We start from the raw sequence: 25,398 nt of genomic DNA, 5'->3' as shown, positions 1-25,398 counted from the left end.
AGAACAGCAGTTGAGGAAAGAGGGTGAGAAGACAACGAGGAGGTGGACAGAAGGAAGAAGGAGGGAGGGCAGCTACATCCGAGGGAGGCTGGAGAAGGAGTGTGCGGGAGGTGTGAGGGCAGCAGGGATGAGTCATCTCACTCCTCTGTGAGAGTCCAGAGTGAGTGATATTACTTCACCGTTCATTCAGAAAGGAGGGAGGCTACACTGCGGCAGGTTACATGACGGTGAACACAGTATGCACAAGAACCACTGTGTGTGCGTGAACTCACCAGCAGGTTTTCTGGTTTGATGTCTCTGTGCACAATGTTGAGGCTGTGAAGGTATTTGATGGCATTGGCCAGATTGTAGAGCATGCCGCTGGCGTCTCTCTCTGTGTACCTGTTGGCAGAGGTGATGGCGTCGAACAGATCTCCCCCCTGCGGACAAATCACAACAGACGGGTGGGTTGTCAGTATTAGAAATAGGAGTCTTTGTTTGGCGCTTTCACGCGCAGACCCTGACAGGTTCACTTTCAAGTTTTCACCGTTGCTCTTTTTTTCTGGTGAGAAGAGTTTTTGGCAAGAAAGTCCATTTAGTAGGGAGGGTTTTTGTCTGCTCAGCAGCTAGAAAGATAAACTGTGTCCTCATTCCTCACCTAAGTTGAAACATCTCCTCCTCCTTGTCTTTAATATTCCCCTTTCATTTTAATTTTCCTTTAATTCCTCTTTTCCTCTTGTCTTGCAGGGTTTTTCCTCATTTCTCATATTTTTTTATTCTGTTAAATTTCTCTCTCTCTCTCTCTCTCTCTCTCACACACACTCTCTCTCTATCCCTCTCTCTATCCCTCTCTCTATCCCTCTCTCCCTCTCTCCCTCTCTCCCTCTCTCCCTGAGTGGACTAAGTGGAACAGGGGCTTAAAATAGGGCTGGATCTCTCTCTCCCCATTCAGACATGCTGTCAGTGTCCAGCCTGCACAGCGACGGTTATTTAAACATGAGTGCTGTCAGCTTCTAACCAGTGTTTTTGCACTTCTCTGCCTCCACTACGTGGTCAGAAGTATGTGAACACTCAAACTTCACACTTATATGTGATTGTTGAACATCTAATTTCCAAAAGCATAGACATCAATATGCTACTATCACATCCTCAATCTCTTGGGAGGTTTTTCACAAGATTTTTTGAACATGGCTACAGGAACTTTTCTCCTGTTATATGGCATCTGTACAAATCACTTCCATGCCATAACAAAAAACTATATATACTATACTATATTATACATATTTTTTGTGGAGCTGCAACAATTTATTACTTAGTTGTCAACTATTTATTTAAACACCAACTTATAACACCTGAGCCTGTCTGTTGCCAAATCAAGCACCTGTAACTGAATGAAATTATCGGTGCTGAATTTCCCGCAGGAATTACATTGCAGCCTGTTTCACCACTGCAGCTGCAGTGTCTCACTCAATAATTGACAAATTTTAAAAATTGTTGTCTACACTAGTCACTCAGATGATTTTTTTTTTTTTTTTTAAAAAAGGGAAGATAGGGTGAGGATTGAAAAATACTAACGTTTTTCTTTAAAAAAAAAAAAAGTCAAAATTCTCAGATTCTTCTTTGATGTTAATATTTTCTGGTTTCTTTACTCATCACTGATAAAACAAGATATCTAAGCACATAACATTGGGCCTAGAAAAACACTGACTGACATTTTTTACCATTCGCTGACATTTTATATCCCAACAAGTGGTTGGACTATGGCAGGGCAATATGACTGTATATATTGTGCAAAGGTAAAGATGTGTCAGGCGGTAGAAAATTACAAGAAGCTATTCAGGGCAGGATATGTAGCAAATAGCTGTGATTTTCCCATGATCTTGCAAATCCTGCTGGCTTACGTGGTAATGTGATTCGGGCAGACATGCAAGAGGAGAGTGAAGCTCTAAATACAGAAACCTGTAACAATAAAAATGATTGTTTCGGGAACCTTAAAGCTTTCATTTTGAAAGAATTTTAGTTTAACTAATTTGAGCTTTTTGTATCTAACTCACATGTTGTGTCATGTGAGGCAGTTTTGTTTTTTGTTCCTAGGAATTTTCAATTAAAGATGACAAATAACCAAACTTAATGAAGTGCAATTTGGATATTATAACCACTCATTGGCTTTACAGAACAATTAATTAGTGATGTTATTACCATGACATACACATACTGTGATAGAAGATTTTGACGATATCGCCCATCCCTACTAACACCTAATCAATTTATCGAAAAAATAAATGACATTGAAAAATTGAAAATAACCATAAGTTGCAGCCCTAATATTAAGTATCATCTCCCTCTCTCTCTCACTGCTCTTACCCTTCTCCTCCCCTTTCAATGCCTCCATCTGTCTCTCTTCCTCTCATAGCTCCTGCCACTCTCACAGAGACTCTCTCCACCTCATTCATCCACAGCCGCCTCTCGATCCTCCTACTTTGGACACACTCACACGTACACACACTTCTTCCACAGATTGCCTCTCATCTATATTCTGTAGTACTCTACACCACAACACGAACAGATGGATCACATTCCTGCCTCCTGAATTATGCACAAACATTTCTTGACTCCGAGAGCGAGAGAGAATAAAGAATGCGAACACACAAGCATTTCAGGGCACAGACCGACTCTCTGGATCTCAGAGTGTGTGACTGTTTGGAATTTATCATTTGCTTCACAGGTTGGATGTTGCAGCTTTGTCTCTGTTGTTGTTTCAGTCTCTGCTCCTCTTTATTGTTGGAGATAATGATCAGCAACATATATAGAGAATATACCCATCTATTATCCCAGTTTGGCCAAATATTCCAGCCTGTCCATGACCTGATCTGAGAGCAAATGATGCACAAACACATAAAGACAAACATGTAATCACAGTATACAAACATGGACACACACCTTGACCAGCTCCATGACCAGATAGAGTTCGCTGTATGTGTCCACCTCCTCTATGAGCAGGACGATGTTTGGATGTTTGACCCTGCGGAGGATGGCCACCTCGTTCTGGATCATGTGCTCCTAGGTATAAGAATTGAAACTGATTTTATAGCCATGTAAAACAAATTCATTGGAATAAATAGCAGCTTAACACTATGACCCTCCGTTGCGGTGATGGTGTGCTCGGCTGCACCTCTAACCACACCTAACAGTGATGTTGTACTGACACATGTTGAAGTGCATTTCTACGTCCCTGCAGCAAGTTGAGAAGCTAAATCACTGGAGGTCAGTTGGTAAGAATTTGCCTGTTAAATGATACAAATTACAATTAGCCAACCTAAAATGTAGCTCAAGTGATTTTTTTTTAATTGCATCTCCTGTTACAATAATCATGCATATAAAATACATTGATGAAATGCAAACTGTTGATTGTCTTAGATGTTTCTTAGCTTTATTCTCATTAAAAAAAAAAGTTTACCAAAGCATTAGGAATGATCTTCATAAAAGCAGTTTTGAACACAAGTAATCTTTTCCTCCACATGAGTAAGTCAAAACAACATCATTCCTATTTGAGTGGGACAGTCTTGCACATCACTGTTTTCCCTTTGGACTCATAGTTTACCTTGCCTCTACATTTGCCCTTGTTGATGATCTTCAGAGCGTACTCCCGTCCTGTGGAGTGCTCCACACATTCCCGCACGACTGCAAAGTTCCCATCGCCTAACATGCGTCCCACCTTGTAGCGGTCTGATATGTAGGACGGCACAGCTGGAACCTCATCGACCAGAACCTCAGCTGCAGGGAGGAAAAAACAAGGTTTAGATGGGCTGAGGGACTTGAGCTTACACTTGTGTGGTTTGTACACTTTTGAGGGTGATGAGATTTCATTGTATGCACACAGGTAAGTAAAAGACCTAAAAAGCTTTGTCAAAGGCAATAGCAATTAATTAATTCTTTGATATTTTACAGCACAAAAAGTTGGGATTTGTAAAAGTCTAGAATACTTTGATAAAGGGATCAAATTGTAAAGAAAATGTAAAAGGGCTAATATAAAACAAATAAATGCAGATAGCACAGATACTTGAACATATATGGATTATTAAAAGTATTTAAACATGGAACAATAATCAAATATAAATCAATATGACCATGAATTTTAATTTTCCAAATGAGTTACAAAGAAATATATTTACATCCCAGGGTCAACTTTTTGTCAGACTACGGCTCTACAGAGAGCTCTGTAAATGGTAATCAAGGTGGCAAATGGAAAAGTAAACACGGAACTATGGGGTAAATTTAATTGCAAATATACGCAATCAATGTTCAGTTAAATATGAATGAATTAACTGATTTATGACATTTGAAAAGGTCCCCTGGCCCCTCAAAATGTAAATAAAATCAACAATGAAAATGCTCTGCAACTCCTGCAACTCATCAAAAAAAAAAGTTAACATTCTTGATATAACCTTTACAAAATGTGCCAGCACCTCATTGTTTGTGTGTCATAGAGCTTGAGAGGCAGAGAAAAACACCAGAGGAGGGGAAAGTGTGAGAGAACAGGGTGATGAGAACAGGATGTGCAACACAGACAGAGACTGGAGAGATGGGAGTGACAGAGGGAGATGCATCAAAGGTCATGAACATGATTCAGACATACATGATATTTGCAAGTACATCGCCTTAGCCCACTGATGGACAGATGGGACATTTCTGTAACGATACGTTTCCTCACCTTCAGTAACAGGTCCGTCCCCGTCTTCCACTGAGCTGGAAACTTTAGTGGAAGACAGAGAGGTGGAGGAACCCTGGGACCCCTGCAGAGAGGGAGAGGAGGATGGTAAATATTTAAATCTGTATTATTACCCAAAATAGTTTGTAATCCACTTTAAACACCATGGAGCAGTCCCTTCTGCTATAATTCCAGCCGAAACAAATATGTATGTCCAAAAATAGACAAAAGGACATTGTGCAACTCGACTCATCCCCAGAACATCCTTAAGTCTGTCTTTGTATTTGCATGTCTGTCTTTTGTATTGTGCTGCCCTGTATTGTGTGTACACTGTGCTCACAAAAAAAAGCCAGAACAGATTTACTTAAGCTACTGAGCTGAATATAAACCGGTTACTTATTCAGCAAACCACCTGTGTGTGTCCACATTGGACAGACGATTGCATCCCAATAAGCTCCTCAGCATTTACAGAACTTTAAGTCATCCCTATCTAATTGTACCTTATTTTTATTACCTTTAATAACACCTACAAACACATATTTAGGTGGCACTAATAAAAGCTGATGAATTCTGCCTTTCATGTGATTGGCGAGTAGGAGGTCATTAAGGGGAAAGAGATGCAGCTTGTGCATCTATCTAAAGACAAAAACTCATTACGCCCTCCACCTCGTAACCTTCTGTCTGGTTGTCATGGAAGCAACGAGGGCGGGGAGCAAGGATCTAGTCGGGACTGTAAATGAGAATCTACCCCTCTGCTATTCCTCCACTTCTGTCCATCTTTCTCTTCTCTTCACTTCCAAAACCTGTTTCATAATAAATCAAATATTGTTGGCTTCAAAATTTTTTGGACAATTTTGACTATGCTTCATTTGTCTCAGCAGACACCTGTCAGGACAGTTTGTCTCTTCATTTGTAAGATGGGTGTTTTTCTCACTTTCCTCAGTCTCCCCTCTCCTGAGGACACAGCAGTGAAAAATCTTTGTGGTTTGGGAGGTTTCCAGTGCTCAAATAAATCCCAGCGCAGGTGCAGCTGGCACTTGCAGCCCAGCCAGTGATGAAAGTGGACGCCATCATAATTCCTCTGAAATATAAGCGGAGCCCCCTGGCCAATGTGAATTATTAACAAGTGTAGTTTGCACTATAAATGGTCTTCACTATATGCATGTGATGCATGGGCGAATCTAGATGTGCGAGTGAGAGCAGAGCATCAGCAGTTTGTTTGGTGACTAATATTGTCTATCTGATACATTTTTGTTTCATCTCTCATTTTAGTGCTAGTGTAGTTTTTGATGCTCTCTCATAGCGAATTCACACCACATAGTTCACACACCAATCAGTCCCAACTCCTTAGAAGAGATGAGATCGAAAAAGTGCTGCTGAATAAATGGATGCTGCCAGTTGTTATGACAATAACCCCGCAGGTTACGTGCAAAAGCAGACTGAGTTTGGCATCAAAAATGTCATTATGCAACCTGGTCTCACTCCCAAATTATCTCATACAGACGTTTGGAAAGTGGCCCTCAGTGTGGGATAACGAAGCACAGAGGCACCTTTTGGCGGCAGTTTAAGACACACTAGGTGGTGGCATTTTTCACACATGTGACAAGGGGAAACTTTATATTTCCTTTAAAAATGAAAGTTTATTTCAAAAAGACACAATGCATGAAAGTCCAGAGCTGATGCTGGAGGGGCACCTAGAGCATCATAAGCCTGTTTACATTGGCTATTTAAGTGGGAATAACATATTGTTATGCCCCCTCACTTCTCTATGTAAAAGGTACGATCACAAAGTGGGGCAACAGAGTTGTCTCTCCTTAAAGCCAACATAGGAGGTAGTAACAGTGTCAAAACGCTTATAAAGGACAACGAGCAGGGTGAGTGCGATGTTTTGATGGCATGTTATATGTCCAACCCACCAGGGGGGAACTAAAAATCAGTTAGCAGTTTACTCAAAGAAGAAGAAAACTCAAATTAGGAAAACAGGTCCGGGAGCTCTTTACCCTCCCAGCAGAGTACGAGATCAGCCACTGCAAAAGAGGCACATTATGTCATTGTATTGTTTGGGCTTTAGACGTGTATGTGTCAGGCCTCTTTCAATTCCGTGATGCCAGCATGCTGTCTAAAATTACACACTGGAGCAGCATTATGCTACTGTTGTTTAGTTCTGTGTAAAAAAGTTGTAAAAAGGGCTATAGTTTGATGTGTAAGGCCAATGACCAAGTCTCTGTATTCGATGAGTTGGGAGTGAGACTGAATGTGTTGTGTTATGGCCTGCTAAAAGTTTATTTAACAAAACTTCTTTAAAGTTTTGTGCAAATTTAAGTGCGATATCATGCTTCTGATTTTACAAATGTGGCTTTCAACAACGCATCAACATTTTTTCAATGTATAAAAGCACGCTGGGAAGTAGAAATAACCTCTTGTTTCTCTGGTGTCCAGTCAGACTGTGATGAAGACCACAGAGTTCCCAGCAGAAAGAGGAAAAGGCCACCCATCATAATGACTTAAATCTGAAAAGTATTTACAGAGCTGAGCTGCCCTGTATCTCTGCCCAAGTAACTGTCAACTCTTTTGCTCATCTCCACTGCTGTGACCTGAAAGCCACCCAGGTGAAATGTAGCTGTGAGTCATTCTGGATTTGGTTTATGTAATGTTGTTTTTGCTTGGGCACTCATCCCGGAACAAGAAAACCCACTTAATACCCATAAAGGCGATGACCCTCCTGTGCTTTATCTGCAAAACATCCTTCTCCTGCTCTTTTATTCCCTCATCCCGGCTCGTATATTTACCTCTCTTGTGCCCCTTATCTCACATCCAGCCCTGTCCTTTACTTGCTTTCTCATTTTGGACTCCTATCTCTCTCTTTCTGCCACCGAGGGAAACAAAATACTGTTGCTATGGAAACTGCTCACAGAGAGGAGAGAGGAGAGGCAGCTTATGAGACTTCCAGTGTGGAGACAGAAGCCTATATATGGCCATTTCCTGTCTGCGGGCTGGGAGGTAGGTTCAACCTTCTATGAACATTGTGTCTCTCTTTCCTGTGTGTAAAACTACGAGACAGACAGAAAGACAGACACAGCGAGAGAGAGAGAAAGGGAAACAAAGACACGGTGAGAAAGATGTATGGAGTCTGGTCTGCTTGATATTGATCATAACATTTGAAAGCAACTGTCTTGTTATAGTTAGACCATCCAGCTTTCTCCCTGTTGCACAACACAACATACACTATTCCTAGCTCTACATCTCTACTCTTTTGCTCTGGCTATGACTCACACCACACACAAAAAAAAAAACACACACACTGACAAACCTTTTACATCATGGCTGGAGCCGCTGCTCTTCAAACCCGCAAGGGCAACACTCAGCAGCTGAATACTGATGAGCGCATAAATGTGAATTAAACAGAATGTCCATGATTGACTTTAAACGTGGAGCATCATCTCAGACGTGTAGCGGCAGAAATAATGAAAAGGAAGTCTGTCAAGTGTAGAATTCAGCATTAAAAATGCACTTCACTAAAACCGACTTAAGAGCACTGCTAGCCTTGTCCTCGATGACCCTGTCTGAATCGGATTACATAACACATCCTAAAGCCGTCTTTCTCTCTGTCCCTCAGGCTGAGAGAGCCAAACCTCCAGCAGCATTTCTTGTCACTTTCGCTGTCACGCACTATCCAGCCGAAGCAGGATTTATTGGTGTTTGCTTCTGTGGAAAAAAATCTAATAAGATTTGATAGAAACAGGGTACTTTGTTTTGTCCCAAGTTCCCACTCTGCCTCTCGTAAGGACGCAAGGTACAGGAGATAATAATTCTTGGCTCTTATTTTGGTGTCTAGACAGACAGGAAACATAATCTATTTGACTCTCAGTTGAAGAGATCAACAGTGTTTTGGGACTTTCTGCTCTGCCAGTTGGACAAAGGGAGGTTTTCTAATCACGATCCTTATGGAGCACAGTCCCGGGGAATCACAGGAACGTGATTAAATACTTCAGGGAAAATTAAAAAAATGAGAGACTCAGACAGAAAAAAAAACATCCTGAACAGAAGAAGTGGGACGGGGAGATGAATACACCTCTGGGACTGAGTGTTTTGTAATCTCTTCTCTGCTCTGCTGACTTTGTAAGGCTAACAAAGGAGAACCGATCATCATCATCACAAGCATCCTCCAGCTACTGTTTGTTTTCGTACGCAATGAACACGATGAACTGTAAATGAACACAAATGAGGAGCACGAGAAGAATGACAAAATTAAAATGAAATGAAAATGAATTTAATGATGACATCAACAAATGGAAATTAATACATTAAGCAAAGAAAAAATACAAACAAATGAGCCAAGAAGAGCTGGCAACCTTACATGACAAAAATCACAATATGTAAATGATGGACCAGGTTATTACATATAATTTGCCTGTGATAAAGCACACAGATAATCTCCATATTTACATATCTTAATGTATGTTAATGGCAGTGACAATAATATTCTGAAGCTCTCTGCAAAAGTTAATGTTCCAGATTAAAAGATATGTAAATATGAGCCAGATTTGTGAACAATTTAAGGAGAAAATGTTCAAGAAACTGTTTGAGCTTTAAACTGCATCTTTCACAGTTTTCTCATGAGATGCAGCCAGTCTTTTTGGCAGACAAAGGAACAAAAATTGGACAAACCATCTAATGACATCAACACAACATGAAATAAGAAATATAATACAGCCAAATAACAAATACAATCTTTAGTAACACTCACATGGAGGAGATGAGACAATAATTAACAACTTCAAAATACACAACTTCAGTCTGCTCTCTCTCTCTCACGCGCACACACACGCACACACGCGCACACACGCACACACATGCACACACACACACACACACATAATTTAATTATGAATCACCCAACACAAAATATGGACGTAATAAGAGATGGAGCATGCAATTCAATGGATTACGGACGTGAATGACTCAATGGTGAGAGGAGGATGTAGGTGACATACTACGGTTGACAATTAGCACTTTCTTTTTCTCATACGTTCGCACAAACAGCTACCTGACTGTGTCACAGCTGTTGTATTGGCATCATAGACCTTGTGTTGCTTTCAATCTGTCCAGCAGTACTGCGTATTGTCGTTTTTGTTTTTTTTTTAATGATTTATTTTGCGGTCTGTGTTTTTCACATCTAATGGAGGAAACAGACAGAGTAGAGCTGTGACCTCGGCAGCTCATTCGATTCATCTGTACATGCTTTAGAGCAGATATTGACCACAAAAAGAGAGTTCAGGATGCGTTTCTGTATGGACATATGTGTCTTTATGTTTCAAATAAGACATTACTGGGATATAAAAATATGCATTTGTAAATCAATTACTCACCCTGTGCTATGTTTAATTCAAAAAGAAAACTTTGTTTTTCTTGCACGCCTCCATAGTGAATGAAGAATCCAAAAACAGAGGAAATGTATTATGAATTATAGCCAATAGAGCCTGTGTTAACAACAACAAAACTATATCAAAACATACAAATGTGCATGTTTTTAGAAAGTACTGACCACAAGACTGCATAAATTGAATTGGGATTGTACTGCACAAGTTGTATGAGAGTTTGTAAACAGATGTTTTTTATATAGTTTTGCTGTTGTGAACAGTCCCCTTTTACTCTACTTCATCAATAATTTGCTTCGTGTTTGGATTCTTTAGTCACCATGGAGGCAGGTGAAAAAAAAAAAGTTTTCTTCACAAATTCAGCGTAACACTCTGTGAGTAATTGATATACAAATAATAATTTGGTGAATTAAGTATTCCGTTAAAGCAACATAAATATGGAAAGCTAGAGTGCATTTAGTGATGCCCTGAAAGAACTACAAGCGCAAAGAAGAGGAGGGGGATGGATGTCATCATGAATGTAGACCAGTCTTTCACGCCTCTGTTGCCAAATCATTGAAATGGGTCATACGAACGTGCTCCAAATGTATGAGACATTACATGCAAGTATGCATCTGGCTGTGGTCTTCTGCTAGTGCACAAATGGCAATTTCATGTATGAAAGTGTCTTTTTATGAGGCATTCATGAACGTATAAGTGATTCTGTGTGCAACTGCTGTGAAGATGAGTGCGCGTCTATGTGTTCGCAGCTATGCATGTGTGAAAGGGAAAGGGAAAAGCCACAGCACAAAGCTATGTCTGTGTATTCTGCTCGGGGAAATAGGTTAGGGTGGCCTGAGCTGTACGAGCAACCTACATCAGGCAGCAAAGTGCCTCTAAGTGTTTAAATGCAGGGTCCAGCGAGGTGAACTATTTTAACTGCTACACTCGTAGCAGGTCACTGAGGCTGTGTGGTTGCTTGGGAAATGGATTTTATTGTGGCTTTCAATGCTTTATAAGCTGAAAATTCACAAAGAATTTAGCTATTTTTAAGCCCTTGATGCTCTTTTAAGAACACAGATGGTAAAATTGATGTTTCATTTGACGGGAAAGGGTCACTTCTGAGTCACAGCTTGGTTAGATTGAGTTAGGGCGAGAACGTTACTCACTTGCTATTGTGAGCATAACAATAAAAGGATTTCTTATTGTGTGTGTGTGTGTGTGTGTGTGTGTGTGTGTATACTCTACTTTGTGATTATTCATGCATGTTTACACGGAGGTGACAGAGAGAGAGAGGGAATGTGCAAATATACTGTCAGAAACTTGGTGCCTACTTCTCAAAGAAGCTTAGAATTAATCTACAAGGGAAATGATGGAATATAATTTATCCCTGTGAAGTTAATACCCTTTCATATGGGGAAGTTAAAGGGGGAGGGGGAGGGAGCGGAATGGGAAGCGAGAATGGGTGAGAGATGGAGTGAAATTAGAAGCTGTCAGGAATGGTAGGGGACAGAGGGAGGATTGCTAACAGGGCGGATAGAAAAAGTAAGAAGTGGAGGAGAGAATTACACCATCATATGGCTGAAGAGTGTGAAGCTGCAGAGTGGAGAGGAGAGATAATGGACTGTGAGGCTTCCTCCCCTCCTCCCAGCCAAGCCATTGCAGGCTTAGCACAGAGTGTCAGCCAGTACAAAGACCCGAATAATCTCTCGTTGAGACGTACACGCTCGTGAAACTCTGTAAAATGAGAATTTAACGGCACTATCACCGAGGTCAGGATTGCAATACAAAGCTAATTTGCAAAGGCTAATGTGTGATGAGAAGAGTGGACGGAGGCGAAAAAACAGGCAGCGTGGTTGAATTTGGAGTGGAAGTGGTGGGGGCACTTTTTTTTTTCTCATTACATCTGGTTAGCCATTTCTCACCTCTCTTTTCCAAATTTCTGTCTGAAACTGGAAGAAAAGAACACAGCGACAGAGACTGGGCACAATGACTGTCAATATCAGGGGTGCCAAACTCAATCAGGCTTGGGGGCCACAAACAAACCAATTTGATGTCAAGTGGGCCACACCAAAAAAACATATATGTAAAGATATTTTACAGTTAAACTTTGATACAGTAAAAATGCTCTGAGGTGTCTTTAACTCATATATTTCAGGTATTGTCAGGCACTATGGAGAAACTGTTTTTTGTTTAAATAGCACCTCCAGTTTCAGATTTGAAAGCATTTTTAAGATAGAAATGTGTGACTTTTACTTTGGAATATTTCTAAATTGTTACAGTAAAATAGCTTGATCTTTATGTCTTTAGGTAGTCAGAAATGTACTTCCCTGAAATGTATCAGTCAAAAATGATCTATTTAATTTTTACTTCCAAAAATCCGAAAATCAAAGAATTAAGACATTTTTCTCACAATACAGTCGTACTTACTTTAAATTAATAAGGGACATAACTTATTTCACACTTTTATACTTTCATGATTTCTATAATATTTTCACACTTTGCAAAGTCATCTACAGGGCCAGACTGGACCCTTTGTTGGGCCGGTTCTCGTCCGTGGGCTTTTTGTTTGACACCCCAAGCCTATATTATCTACCTTGAATGTATCCATTTAGAGAGAAGGAGTTCATAAATGTGTGTGCTTGCCAACCTCTTCCCCCTTTCAACACTGAAATCTATGGTGACCCATTTCCATTACACAGACGACTGTGTTAGTTCCAGTGCACCTTGTTCTGTTCTCTGCAGCTACAACCCAAATCTGACGTGTTCCTGATCTGTTCCCTGGCTGACCTTCATATCACATCATCATAACCTCATCACTGATGGATTCAGCAGCCTACGGGCCAGACTATCCACCATCCATTAATTCTCCCTGGCACATCGTATGCAGCACGAGACCGAAGCTACTGAGCCCAAGAGATGAATTCTTTATGCTGTGCTGATTTTAGCTCATACACACTCGTTTACGTACAGAAATGATTCACAAACCACTCAATTTTCTGTGTCCTATTAAAACATATTGACTCAACCACATTCTTGCCTTCTCCTCCCTAAAAAAAGTGTTGTGGCAACATCAATATAGTAGCTAAATAATTGCAAAATAAATCACAGCTACACCTCTGCTGTCAGGTGGGAAAGTGGTACACTCAGTTTGCTTGAGAAAAACACATGCAGGTGGGAGCCCATTAAATACATGACAAGTTCACATATACAGCTGTGTGTGTATTTAAGAGGGTGAAGGGAAGCAAGCGCGCAAGTGTTTGTTTGCGAAGGAGAAGGATCTAAATCAGCAGCGGGCTTAAAGTTCCTGCAAATTAAAGAGCTGCTGCGAGAAAACAGAGTCTGATTAGGATTTGAGGCCGATATTAAAAGCTCGCCATAGTCACTGTCAAGGACTGGATTAACAAATACTTTGATCTTGAGCACATGCACACGCACACAAACACACGACAACCTGCATATGAACTCTCTAATGTGGAATTCAAGGTGTTTCCGTTTGAATTGCATGCTCACTCTCTGCACAGCAGTATTTTCTCTACAGAGTTACAGTGCGTTTTTATCTCAGACCTGTTGGCTACATAAAACATATTATGATTTTTGACGTTTTAACAGGGATTTTTTAAAAAACCCAGATTGGTGACAGTATACTAGAGTTGCAACAGTATGAGACTTTCATAACCTTTTTAGAAAATATTGGGATGTAAGGGTATCATGGTATTAAACAATGTTATAATAATTATTATTATTATCAGTCACAATTACCCTTAAAGAAATGAAAACAGATGGGTTTTTTAGTTAACCCTTTAAAACCTGAGCAAATTGGCTTATTTCTTGCTAAAAGAAAGCTCAAGAAATTAGTAAAAAAGTTCAAGAAAATTACCAGATATTTTTTTTAAAGGAAGGGGAAAGTTAAAAACAAACAGACAAGGAAATGACCTGAAAAAGTGCTTAAAAAATTATAATGATTTTGTAATATAAATATAGTTTTTCCCTAGCTTTTTTTCCCAGACATTTTTCCCTATCTTTTTAAAAATAATTTCCTAAATCTACTAATTTTCTTGAAATCTGTGGAATATTTCTTACATAGTTGGTATATGCATTTTTCCCATGTTCTTGAAAGAAATCACACCAATTTGCTCATAGTTTAAGAGGTTTAAATACTTGTGAAAGGCATCTGAAAGCAACACATGAAAGTGATGTTGCTCCAGGTTTCAAAGGGTTGAACAAGTGTTTTATTCTTATAATTAAAACTTGAAACCAATCTTTTTTTAAATGAAAGTATATTTAAAAAGTCTCCTCTTTAAAAATACAGATTCTCTGTCCAATTGCATTTGTTTTTTCAATACCGTAAATAAGCAAATATACAATAATGGTATGATAATCATCAATTTTCAGACCATGGCATACCTTGACACTGCCATACAGCTGCAACCCTATAGTATACATGATGAAAAGTCTACTGAAATAATCTGATTCACTAGTATAAAATGTTTCTAAATTCTTTTCACAAAAGAACATGTACAAAATGACTTGATAAAAAAGTAATCCTAAATCAGCAGTTGGTACTGATTGGGTCTTTTTTTCTTTTTTGTTTTTTTAGGGTTTCACTGCATGGTGGCTAACAAAAGATGCAAACCAACCATCAGTCTCATTTTCAGATCAGTTATTGCACAAATTACTGACTGACAGATCTCTACAAGTCTGTGATAGCGTCGTTCATTCATTAGCTACCAAAGGCAGATAGAGTTCTCCATCAGGAGCTATGGATCAGCATATGTGTGAAATGAGGAATTGCCCTTGAGCTCTAGCAACACTGGTTAAGAGATGTAACATTAGAGGATGCTAACATGAGACTGCATTTCTTGGAATCCCAGAGTAGCACTGCATGAGGTCAAAGGTCAAAGCCCCGCCCTTTTCAGAGACACTAAAGATGTTGGGATGTTGTGGTTTCTTCGTGTTTCTAGTGACTCTAAGATGTAGTCGGCCTATGCTCAGTCACAGATTTGTCCTTTTCCTGAGAACATAGAGGGAATGTGCTTTAGATTTAGTGCTACTAAATGTTATGCGTGGCTATTTGTGTGTGTGTGTGTGTGTGTATTTGCCTCTTACCCGGCGTCGGCTGAGGCTGCCCGGGCTGGTCGGGGAGGGGCTGGGAGATTTTCCCGAATGAGGGGTGGACAGCTGACTGGCCGGCGTCCCGTTCACTGGAGGGAGAGAGAAAATGGAGCAGGGTGCGCATGAGTTTGGTGAAGAATATTGAAATAGATGATCCTTTAAATGTGAATTTCTAGAACAGTTTTATTTCTGAGTGTCTAGCAGCAGCCCACACTTCCGCCCTCAGCATCTAGCCATTCACATGAATGAGGCAGAGGAGTAGGAGGACAAGAGGGGGAGTAAGAGAAAAGGAAAAGAACACCGAAGTCCACATTGCTCTTTTTTTTATTTTTTTATTTATTTTTTTTTTTTAAACCACAGCCAAAATCCTGTTGCTCCATATCTTGCTGAAACAAACCAATCAAACCTGAACCTTCAAACATATGTGCACCAAATAATTACAGCATGCTCCAGGCTTTCGGTGCATGGCTGGAAGTCAACACCAGGCTGTCCTCATTTTCAACCAGATCCTGTATTCTCTGCACTTGTGACCTCAGCTCGGTCTACTTTTCCAGCTGCAGCACAAAAACCCAGCAGCATCACCTCATTAAACAAGAACATGAGATTAATCAACGCTGTGTCCGAATCTTGTGTGTGGTCAAGCAGATTCCAAAAAACCCTAACAGCATCATTAACCTGCACAAAAACAGGAGTTCTTGGTCTAACTGAAAACACAGGTTATTGTCTCATGGCAACAAGGCAGGGCTTCACCTCAAGTCAACCAAGGTTGCCTTAAGTGACACGCAGATCGGTGAAACTGCAGTAATTGGGGAAGACAAAAACTGGCTGCAAAACAATGTCGACAGAGTGAGTCCAACTTGAGGAATATGTCATTTTTGGTGGGTTAAAGGCTCCAGGCACCTCTAGGCGGGCAGTCGAGAGCTCTGAAAATCAGCTTTGATGGTCTGAATGGTTGAACATCAACTTGTCCGACAAATTAGGTACAGGTGGGAATCACCCAAGGCCCCACAATGTGATTACAATACCTGAGTCATAATATATAATTTCTGCAATTCAAATATTTTGTGATATGCTGAGTAATTCTGTAACATATACTGAGATATACTGCATTTTTTTAATTGGAATGTATATTCCCATGGGTAAACTTTGTCAGTATCTGTTTTCATCTGATATGACAAAGTTTTTAGTCTTTTTATCGTACCTTAGATACAATATTACAAAATTGCCCAAGTATTGCGATTTTTTCTCCGATCCCTAAAATTAGGTGACTTTAAGGGTGGTGGAAGGTATTTAAATGAACTGATTTATAGCCAAAAATGCGACTCTTCCATAGAATTTAGATAAATAACATCTGAATCAAAAAGATATAGCGTGAAATGTTCAAAAATAAAAATGAAAAATTCTATATTTTCTTCCATTTTCCAGCCTTTGTTTTTAATATATGCCATCTTCATGCCTATATTGTATTGTTGCATGTAAACAATATTTCATTTGCAGACTCCACCTTTGTTGTATTTTCAGAAAGCATCGTTCTCGATGCAGCAGAGAAGTGAAACCTGTGGGAGCAAAGAGGTCCAACCATCACTGTATAATGTTTATTCCCCTGCCGAGATCAAAGAACTTTGTAAATTATTCAAGACAAAGGAGATAAAGCCCACAGCAGACTAAAATAGCACAGGCTGCTTCTACATTAGTATTCTTATTTTCTAAACCGGCCGTGAAAAAAAATAAAAGAATGGGCTATTGTTGAAGCAATTCCTGGATATCTTCATTGATGAAATTCAGCAATGAAGATCACGCACGGACAGACACTCCTCCCCGGTTACACAACCGGCGGTTAGCGTTAATATTCAAAGATATCTTACAAAAACCTTAAACAAAGGAAATGGTATTAAAGACGGCGAAGAAAATAACATATATATTCACACATATATGAGCAGGTACACGTGGAGTTTACGCTGTCAGGGTGGGCGGATGACAAACGCCGGTTACGTAAAAGCCGAATAAAAATGTTTGTTTTCGGTTCCTACCTTCCACTTCCAGCATGATGAAAAACACAGTGATAATCCAACGCGGGGTAAAACAGATAAAAAGGAGAACAGCACCTCTGCACGCGCTCCGTCCGAGTGTGATAGTAAACTGGTGAATGGGAGAGACGGAGCAGAGCTGTACTACACCGGGAGGCGGAGAGGCTGATTGCGCAAACTGTGACGCGCACCGGGGAGAGAGAGGGAGAGAGAAAGAGAGATGGAGAGATGGAGAGAGAGAGAGAGAGAGAGAGAGGGATGGGTAAAAAAAAAAAAAAAAATAACTATGATTTTTGATCATTTTTCGTTCCATGAGAGCAGGTTTACATTGAGATTTTGAACTGGGAGAGAAACTGGGAGAAGGAGGGGAGGCGGATAGGGTGAATGGGATACGGATAGAGTGATGGTGGTCAGGAGGAGGAGGCAGTCTGTTCTTTGTGGATTCTGAAGGCTCTATTGTTCGTTGTCCAAACATCCTCAAGAAACAAATGCTGCTATTTTTAAACTAAAAATGTTCACCCAAAGCAACAGCAATAGAGGCAGTATGCTCTGTATTTAAGGGGTTTTTAAGCTGTGTTGACATTAGGGGTATCTTGATATTACTGGTTTAAGTAATATCCATGATATATATATATATATATATATATATATATATATATATATATATATATATATAGTTGTTGTTTTAAATTAAAAAATATAAATTAATTTAAAAGGTAAAAAAAAAAAAAATCTAAATTGCTAATAATCTATACAACAAACCAAATGATTAGGTTGTGACAAAATGAATGAATCTTACAGGTTCAAGAAGTATGGATTCCCGATATTAGAATTTTTTTTGTCAATATCTGTTTTCTGATATACCGATATATCAACTCATTTGGCCAATAACCGATACCAATATCGATACATCCACTTTTTTCCCCCATCTAATTTAAGTGATCATCAGGCCTCTTCTGTAGTGAAATTAACATCATATCATGCATGCTCTTGCTGTGATGGCCCCCCAGCAGACGGCAACATAAAATGTAATGCTTTTCAATATATCTAATATTCATTCACTGTGCACAATAAGAAAAATACTTCAATTTAGGGTTGATTTTTTTTAACATGTTCATTTTGTCAGTAAATAAATATATTTATTGGTTTGTGATATCGGCAGAAATCAGCATGTTGGCCGATTCCCATATTTCCTTTTTTAAGCCAATGTCTGCTAATACGATTTGCAGATATTTTCATGCATCCCTATCAAAAAGGAGTAAGAGGAAGTATAAACTTATTTCTTACTTCCCCTTCTACAATACTCAATTAGTTCATGAAATTTATCTCTAAACTATACATAAATGCATAAACATACATACTTATGTATGTTTATGTTGTATTATATCATGTAACTAATCCAGCACCTCACTAATTATTCGCATTTCTTTCTGTTCTTGCTTTGCGTTCCTCCTCTACACCATCTGGTTGCCTTATCACCATTCTAGAAGTGTAACTGCTCTTTTTTGTACACATTTGTACAATTATGGTCACAGACTCTCTCTCCACTTCCCTTCACTCCTATTTTCAGAATTCACTTGCCAAAAAACTCACAATCATGTTTGTAAAAAATCAATTAGACTGATAGCATTTTTAATACTCCCTATAGATATTTCAATAACATTGTTATTGTGAACTCTTTGAGCCCCAGTTGATGTACTTGTGAAGCAGCTCAAAGGCTAAATGTAGACAGATAATGTGAGACATCAGTGGCACATGTTTCTGAAGAACCAGTCGGCCATTTACTCATAGGGTTGGTGGTTGGTTAGATGCAAAGTGCAATGTGTTCTTTCTAGATTCCTCTTGTATAGAAACTTAACACTAGCACACACGGAGAGAACAGTTGATGATACCAATTTGACTGGAATGCACTGCAGCCAGAAAGATGGTGTGTCTCCAGCTTTTTCTGCACCTGCTGTGTTAAACACTATGGCTGCACAAAGAACCACAAGGAAGCTTCATTGCTAGCTGTGCTAGCAATGAATATGGAAAAGTACCTCATGTGTCTGCTGGCTCTAGCTGTGCCATGTGCTAGATGGCTAAATATTGTGAAATAGATTTCAAAAATGAAGGCCTCACAGTGATCATGGAATATACTGAGTGCATATCTAGCGGAATTAGGCTATAGTGGCTGAACAGGAGTTCTAATATTTTTATGCAAAAGAAGAGTGCTGGTATTTTGCTTCTTTATCTTCACATAATGGATTAGTACATAGTTTACCCCCAATGACCGTTTGCATATCAATTCAATCAGCTTGGGTTTTTTTTTTTTTTTGTTATTGTGGGAATTTTGTCCACCATAGATGCATGCGAGAAAAACATAGCTTTCTTCACTAATTTAATGTTACATTAAGTTAGTGAAGAAAGTGTGAGAAATTGACAAAAAAAGCTGATGGATTAATATTTGCTTTGTAAAATGGAAAATCATGTTTTCCTAAATTCTAATGGGCTGTTTTTTGTCTGTTCTTAAGTAAAATGCTGAAATGTCTGTTTTTCCAACATTATATTTCAGCAGTATCCAAAGCTAACACTGAAGTTTTGATTTACAAATGATCATTTTGTGGGACCGCCTAATCATGTTCTTCCCTGTATGTTGCTTATCAAATGTGCTCCCCCGTGTGTATATAATCAGGTCTTTAATCTGAGAACTACACCTTATTGTACACACATGGTATTGTAAAAATAGGACAGTATAATGAAAAACACGTGGTTCTTAAGTAAACATGAGATCATCAGTCGTCACTAGAATAAATTGTCATTGTACGTCTCTGCAGATAAATCTGTACGTTTCATGAGTATCATATCAACATTTCAAATGTGACATGGTTTAGATTCCATGTATGTGAGCTGAGTGTTTAATCAGAAGAAGGAGGTGACTGGCATGACACCTGAGTGAGATGGCTGCTAAGCAGCGATCAAACCATGTATTTTAGGCCAAAACATAATGTTCTCCTAATCATATACCATGTGGGTTTCAGGCCTAAATCTAGCCACATACCAACCACAGCACTGTTACAACAAGAAAATGGAAACTGAAGTTTCCACACTTCTGCCAAAAATGAAATACAAATCTGACATATCTGTAATTTGTAATAAATAATAAAATTTTTGCATAATATATCACGGTTGTCGAAAGGTATTCTTGAAAATTCGACACGCAAATTCTGTGAGTTTAGAGGAGCTATACCTTGTAACAAATGTTTTGGAACAATTTGACATGTATAATATGAAAAACACAGTCAAACACAAATTTATGATGGCTGAATGTACATAAGAGTGGATTTTTTCAGACACAATGCTGTTCCATAAACCCGAAGCTGCCTGGAGGCATGTCATTATCCTGCCTTTAGTGCAAATATCAATACCATAATTTGTTTTTCTTGCAGCCTCTATTATTTGGTTTGGTCTTTGTTATTTGTTACGCTCCCTGTGCTTATCTGTTTTTCAGAAAGTACATTTGTACCCTTCATGAGTGGTGGTGAAGGCTGCAGACATCACGCAATGGCAGTTCAGAGTGTCAAAGCCAGCAGCAGCTGATCCTCTGGAGACTACTCTGGATTTGTGAGTGGGTCGGCCTCCCCGCACACTTCACCATCAAGTCTCTCCCGTCATACGCAGTTGCTTATGACAGAAAGAGAAAGGTGAGACCCCTAAGTATCAGGAGTGACGCTTGCTGACACCATCTGCACTCCTCTGTTAATTTTAGCTGACATGAGGCATCAGAGGAGAGCAGGGAGGCAGATGGTGACACAGGCAGAGAAAGTATGTAAGAGTGCAAATTGTTTTCTCACATTATTTTAGGTCTGTGTGTGTATAGGCACTCAGCTGGGGTTGTGAGATCATTGCAAAATGAAGCTCGCACGCAAAAAAACTTGGCCACACTCACACCTGAGAGAACACAACGCCACATCAGACCCTCAACAGTATAAGTGTGAACACCTAAGATATTTCTTTGTCACTTTTAAATTGCAATGTCACTGAAATTGCGTTTAATAGCTGGAATTTTCTCTGTTGTTTAATCATCGAAGGTCAGTCAGAAAAGGGCGAGATGTAATTTGTCTCTTAAGATTTAATCAGCTGGAATTCATAAAAGAATGAAACATTTTAGTGTTACTTTTTCATTAATTTTGCTCCGCATTTATTAAGTGAATTATCATTTCATATCCACGTACGGTATTAGATAAAGACCCGTGATTCATCGACTGCATTAGACTGAGACCTATGATTCACCTCCCAAACATGCCAACAGCACATACTTGATGTTTTCAATTAGAACAAGGAAAGAGTGTTCAGCTGTGTCAGTGCCAGGAAGCGGTCTGATTGTTTGGTATTACTGACTTTCTAAATTGATTCAGAATATCTCTCAGAAGGCTTGTGTTCCCAAAACAGACGAGACCAGACAAAAGGTGTTCATCGAGTCTGATTAAACCCTACTGAAGATGGAACAAATTAAAAAGTTTCAAAGTTGTTTTCATTTCATCCTCTGACTGCTTTTGATTTTTTATTTACAGTTTGTGATAGAATTGTTTTCCTTTATTTTTCACCTTTTCTTCTCAATTTTTGAAATATAATAATGTTTTAAACATTTTTCCCTGTGTAATGCTGTAAACTGGCAGAGAACTCGCTACACATAAAATGACTGTGATTGCTTAGTGTAATGAAAAGTTTTTGTTTTGTTTAACCATTTTAACTTTTTGGATCATTACAAACACATAAAACATTTAGTTTTGGAAATCTGTGTTTGTTCTACTGGACTTTTTAACTTCAATATAGTGCCTTTAAATATTGATATCCAATAGCATCTTTGATACAGTTGGGAAAAACAGAAATTCAGGATATAAAATACACTTATTTTTCAAAAGAAATAGATATAACAGCACTATAACATGACAAAGACTTTTCTTTTCCTGATCAGTAGCAGAGAACATCAGAATGACTGTGATAAGCATTAATAATAAGAGAGAGGAAGAAAAAGTAGCTGGCGCCAGTGTATCAATACTATGGAGAATTAGCATGAACATTTTTTGTGCTAAAAAAAAAAACAGAGCTGGGCTATATGGAGAAAATCAAATATCACATAAAATATATAACATTTTTGACAAAAAAACGTCAATATCGATATTTTCTACAATATTGTAGAGTTGATCATTAGTGCTTTCAAAAAATATTTACATAGTGACGTTTTTGCTAAGTAAAAAAAGAAAAAAAAAGTAATATCATAGGGTGTACGAAGTCCTTCAGATATTTTTACATTAAATCCCACGTATCTATATACCTGTACATATGCACATGTACAGAAAAAGGAAGGAGCCATAATGGCTGTTGGCTGCAACTCAATCCTCAGTAAAACTTTCAGTCCTCCATTTTCACTTCTGATCACGACTAATTTACACTCTCCCTTATCTACAGGTTTACAAGTCTATACACATACACATCTACAATATTTAACTTTTTACAAACTTCCACTTCAAATGAAATGTGAGCGGAGTCATAATTCCCAGGATTGCACTGTAGGGTCACTACAAAGTGCCTTCTTTACACCATCTTTTCATACAACAGCGTCAACTTCTAGATTGACATATAGCAAACATGTCGGCAGCAATTTCTATTCATTAATAATGGCATGACATGGCAACAATTATAACTAAACGTCCCTGTGATATAATGGCTGATCTTTTCCTCTGCTTGGAGGGAAGGAGTTACTGGATGTCATATTTTTCCCAATCTGAAAACATTTTTCAGTTGCTGTTCTTTTTTGAATTAGCCACTAACTGCTGTTAGCTGCTTTTTAATTCTCTCGCGGTAGTTGCACACATAAAATGTTGTATTTATGTTTACAAGCTAATGCACTTGTAATTAAATTACCATGTCAAAAGTAATTCACTAATTATGAAACTGAGACTCTACAGACACATCTAATGTGCCTATCTCCACCACATAGTCAACAAATGTTCAGTATGATCAACATTAAATCATAAAAACAGTATTAGATCCTCTGTTTGTACTGCGACTGTCTCACTGACTGTCTCACCAGTCTGTTTGTCCGTCTCTTACACACACTTGTGCTCCTCAGTGGTGTCGAGGTCTAAGCTTCAAACACACACAGTGAGGAGCGGCCAGACATGCAGAAGGACACCAGGTGGTGTTTGAAAGCACACGTGTTGTGTTACATGCTCTTTCACCCTCCCCATCTCTCTCTGTCTCGTTCACTATCTCACACAAAATTCACGCTTCACATCTTCTCTGTGCGGCTCCTTTGGTCCAGATTATTAGAATTGATAAAGAATGTTATTAATGCCTGTGCTGGCTGGCTGGAAAATGAATATGGGACTTCAAGGCTGCTTTTTCAAACACCTGAAGACCCGCAGCAAAGGTTTTGAATGAATTTCGTACTTTACTGTGCTCTCTCAGAGTGTGGACGAGAAATAATAAAATCCTACGAGCTGCTGGTTTCTAAATATCAATAAATGGACTGAGCTTTCTCATCTGGCGTCCATACTTTTAATTTCATCGCCGAGCTCTGAGATAAAAGGGTTTTGAATGGAGCTGCAATTAAATAACTGACGGCAGCAGCGATAACATTTTGAATAATGAATCATCTTTCAGATTTAATGGGCTTAAAGGTCTACATTATTATTATATTTAATACAATGAATACGGTGATGTAACATACCAGACAAACTGTTTTAGCTGGAGATTAGATTGGCCTGTCATCAATTAAGGTGAATATCTTTCTCTACTGCAGGAGATTAACTTGTTGACAGTGTGCTGTGAGGTCAAAGGTCCATCAGACAACATTAAAATGTCAGTAATCCCACATTTCCTGACAATAAAAATAGCAAGAATGCTTGATAAGGATCTGCAAGTCACACACACTTTCCTGATGAGGCTGGAAACTCAGGCACCCTTTTTAGATCCACTGTTGTTGTTGACAAGAGATGGAATCCCCTCGTTTTGTCAACTGTAACTGTAGCAACTGTATGTTTTTGTAATATTTAGGGCTGCAACTATCCATTGGTTTTATTACTGATCAATCTTTGCAAGGGATACTTTGCCAATTTCAAACCAACGTTGTATCATAACAATGTGGATATGTGTTAATGAACTCTGGTAAACTACCATCCACCAAATCTCCTTGTTCATCTCAGAGAGAACTGCCCCTCTCTCTCTAACATGCAGACCAAACTCAGATTAAAATATAAAACTAGGCAGCGCTGATCACATATAAACCAAAATTCTGCAACTGCACTCCCTAATTATCACTTAAAATGTTGTGGGAAACATATTTTAGTGCACTGTCTGGCAGAAATATGAGAATTTGTGAGAAGGAAGTGGGTGCCATACTGCTTCAGTTGTTTGAAAAACAGAGGCTGAAAAAAATGAGTTCCAAATGTAAAACTAAGCAGCGCTGATCTATTGTAAACCATGGCTCTGTTACAGCATTGTTTCTTGCAACATTTCTTGCCTCAGATGTTTTCAAGACATATTTTAGCTTACTGTTTAACTGTAATTAGAGATCATTTGTCATCAGTCAGCTCACATTATGTCATCCACCAGGAGTGTTTATTAGTCTGATGCAGCACAGTGCATTCTGGTAGTTGTATGTTTTCTACCTCTTTGGCAAAAGTAAATGCCACAGCCCTTTTTCTCTGTTTTCACTAGCTATGTAGCACCGATTTCAAAAGTATTTGTGTCTATGTACTGCATAGACAGCCCAGCTTTATCAAAACACCATATTTCCAGGAGTAATAAACCCCTTCAGTCATTTTCTTAAATTAATTGAATAAATGTTTAGTCTATAAATGTACAACCAATTTGGAAAATGCTCAGCAAAATTTCCCAGAAGTTGCACAAGTTTTGATACAGTTCAGAAAATGCTCACTCGCTCTTTCTCAAATATTATCCTTCAATCATTAAGCTTTTATGTGATCATAAACTGCAAATAAATCACAAGTGCAAATATAAGGCATACTCTACTAGCTGCATCAAATCATAGCACAGCTGTAACACGGTTCATCTATAAAATTTGTAAATTATTACACTCATCTGCTTCAACAAAAACGTATAATTTCTCATATTATACATAGTTATGTAAGATTTCTGTGCAGAGACTGGACTCCAATGAAGCCTTCGTGTGAACACATGGAATAACAGAATGGGCACCTTTATAATA

The 25,398-nt window shown here is 38.8% G+C and overlaps 1 protein-coding gene across 1 annotated transcript in view; it reads right to left on the bottom strand.

The window, feature by feature from the left end:
- dclk1a (doublecortin-like kinase 1a) overlaps window positions 1–25,398 on the bottom strand; it is a 64,350-nt gene that overhangs the window by 6,947 nt on the left and 32,005 nt on the right. The window contains exons 6-10 of the mRNA XM_042498805.1: window positions 15,154–15,248; window positions 4,691–4,772; window positions 3,581–3,753; window positions 2,920–3,039; window positions 273–419 (exon numbers count right to left, since the gene is read on the bottom strand). Coding sequence (XP_042354739.1) covers window positions 273–419; window positions 2,920–3,039; window positions 3,581–3,753; window positions 4,691–4,772; window positions 15,154–15,248 — 617 coding nt within the window. The remainder of the gene's footprint in view (window positions 1–272; window positions 420–2,919; window positions 3,040–3,580; window positions 3,754–4,690; window positions 4,773–15,153; window positions 15,249–25,398) is intronic.

This window comes from Plectropomus leopardus, chromosome 13 (genome assembly GCF_008729295.1).
Source record: "Plectropomus leopardus isolate mb chromosome 13, YSFRI_Pleo_2.0, whole genome shotgun sequence".
Classification (NCBI taxonomy): Eukaryota; Metazoa; Chordata; class Actinopteri; order Perciformes; family Serranidae; genus Plectropomus; species Plectropomus leopardus.
Note: the sequence above shows the minus strand (reverse complement) of the source record. Positions and strands in the feature narration are given on the sequence as shown.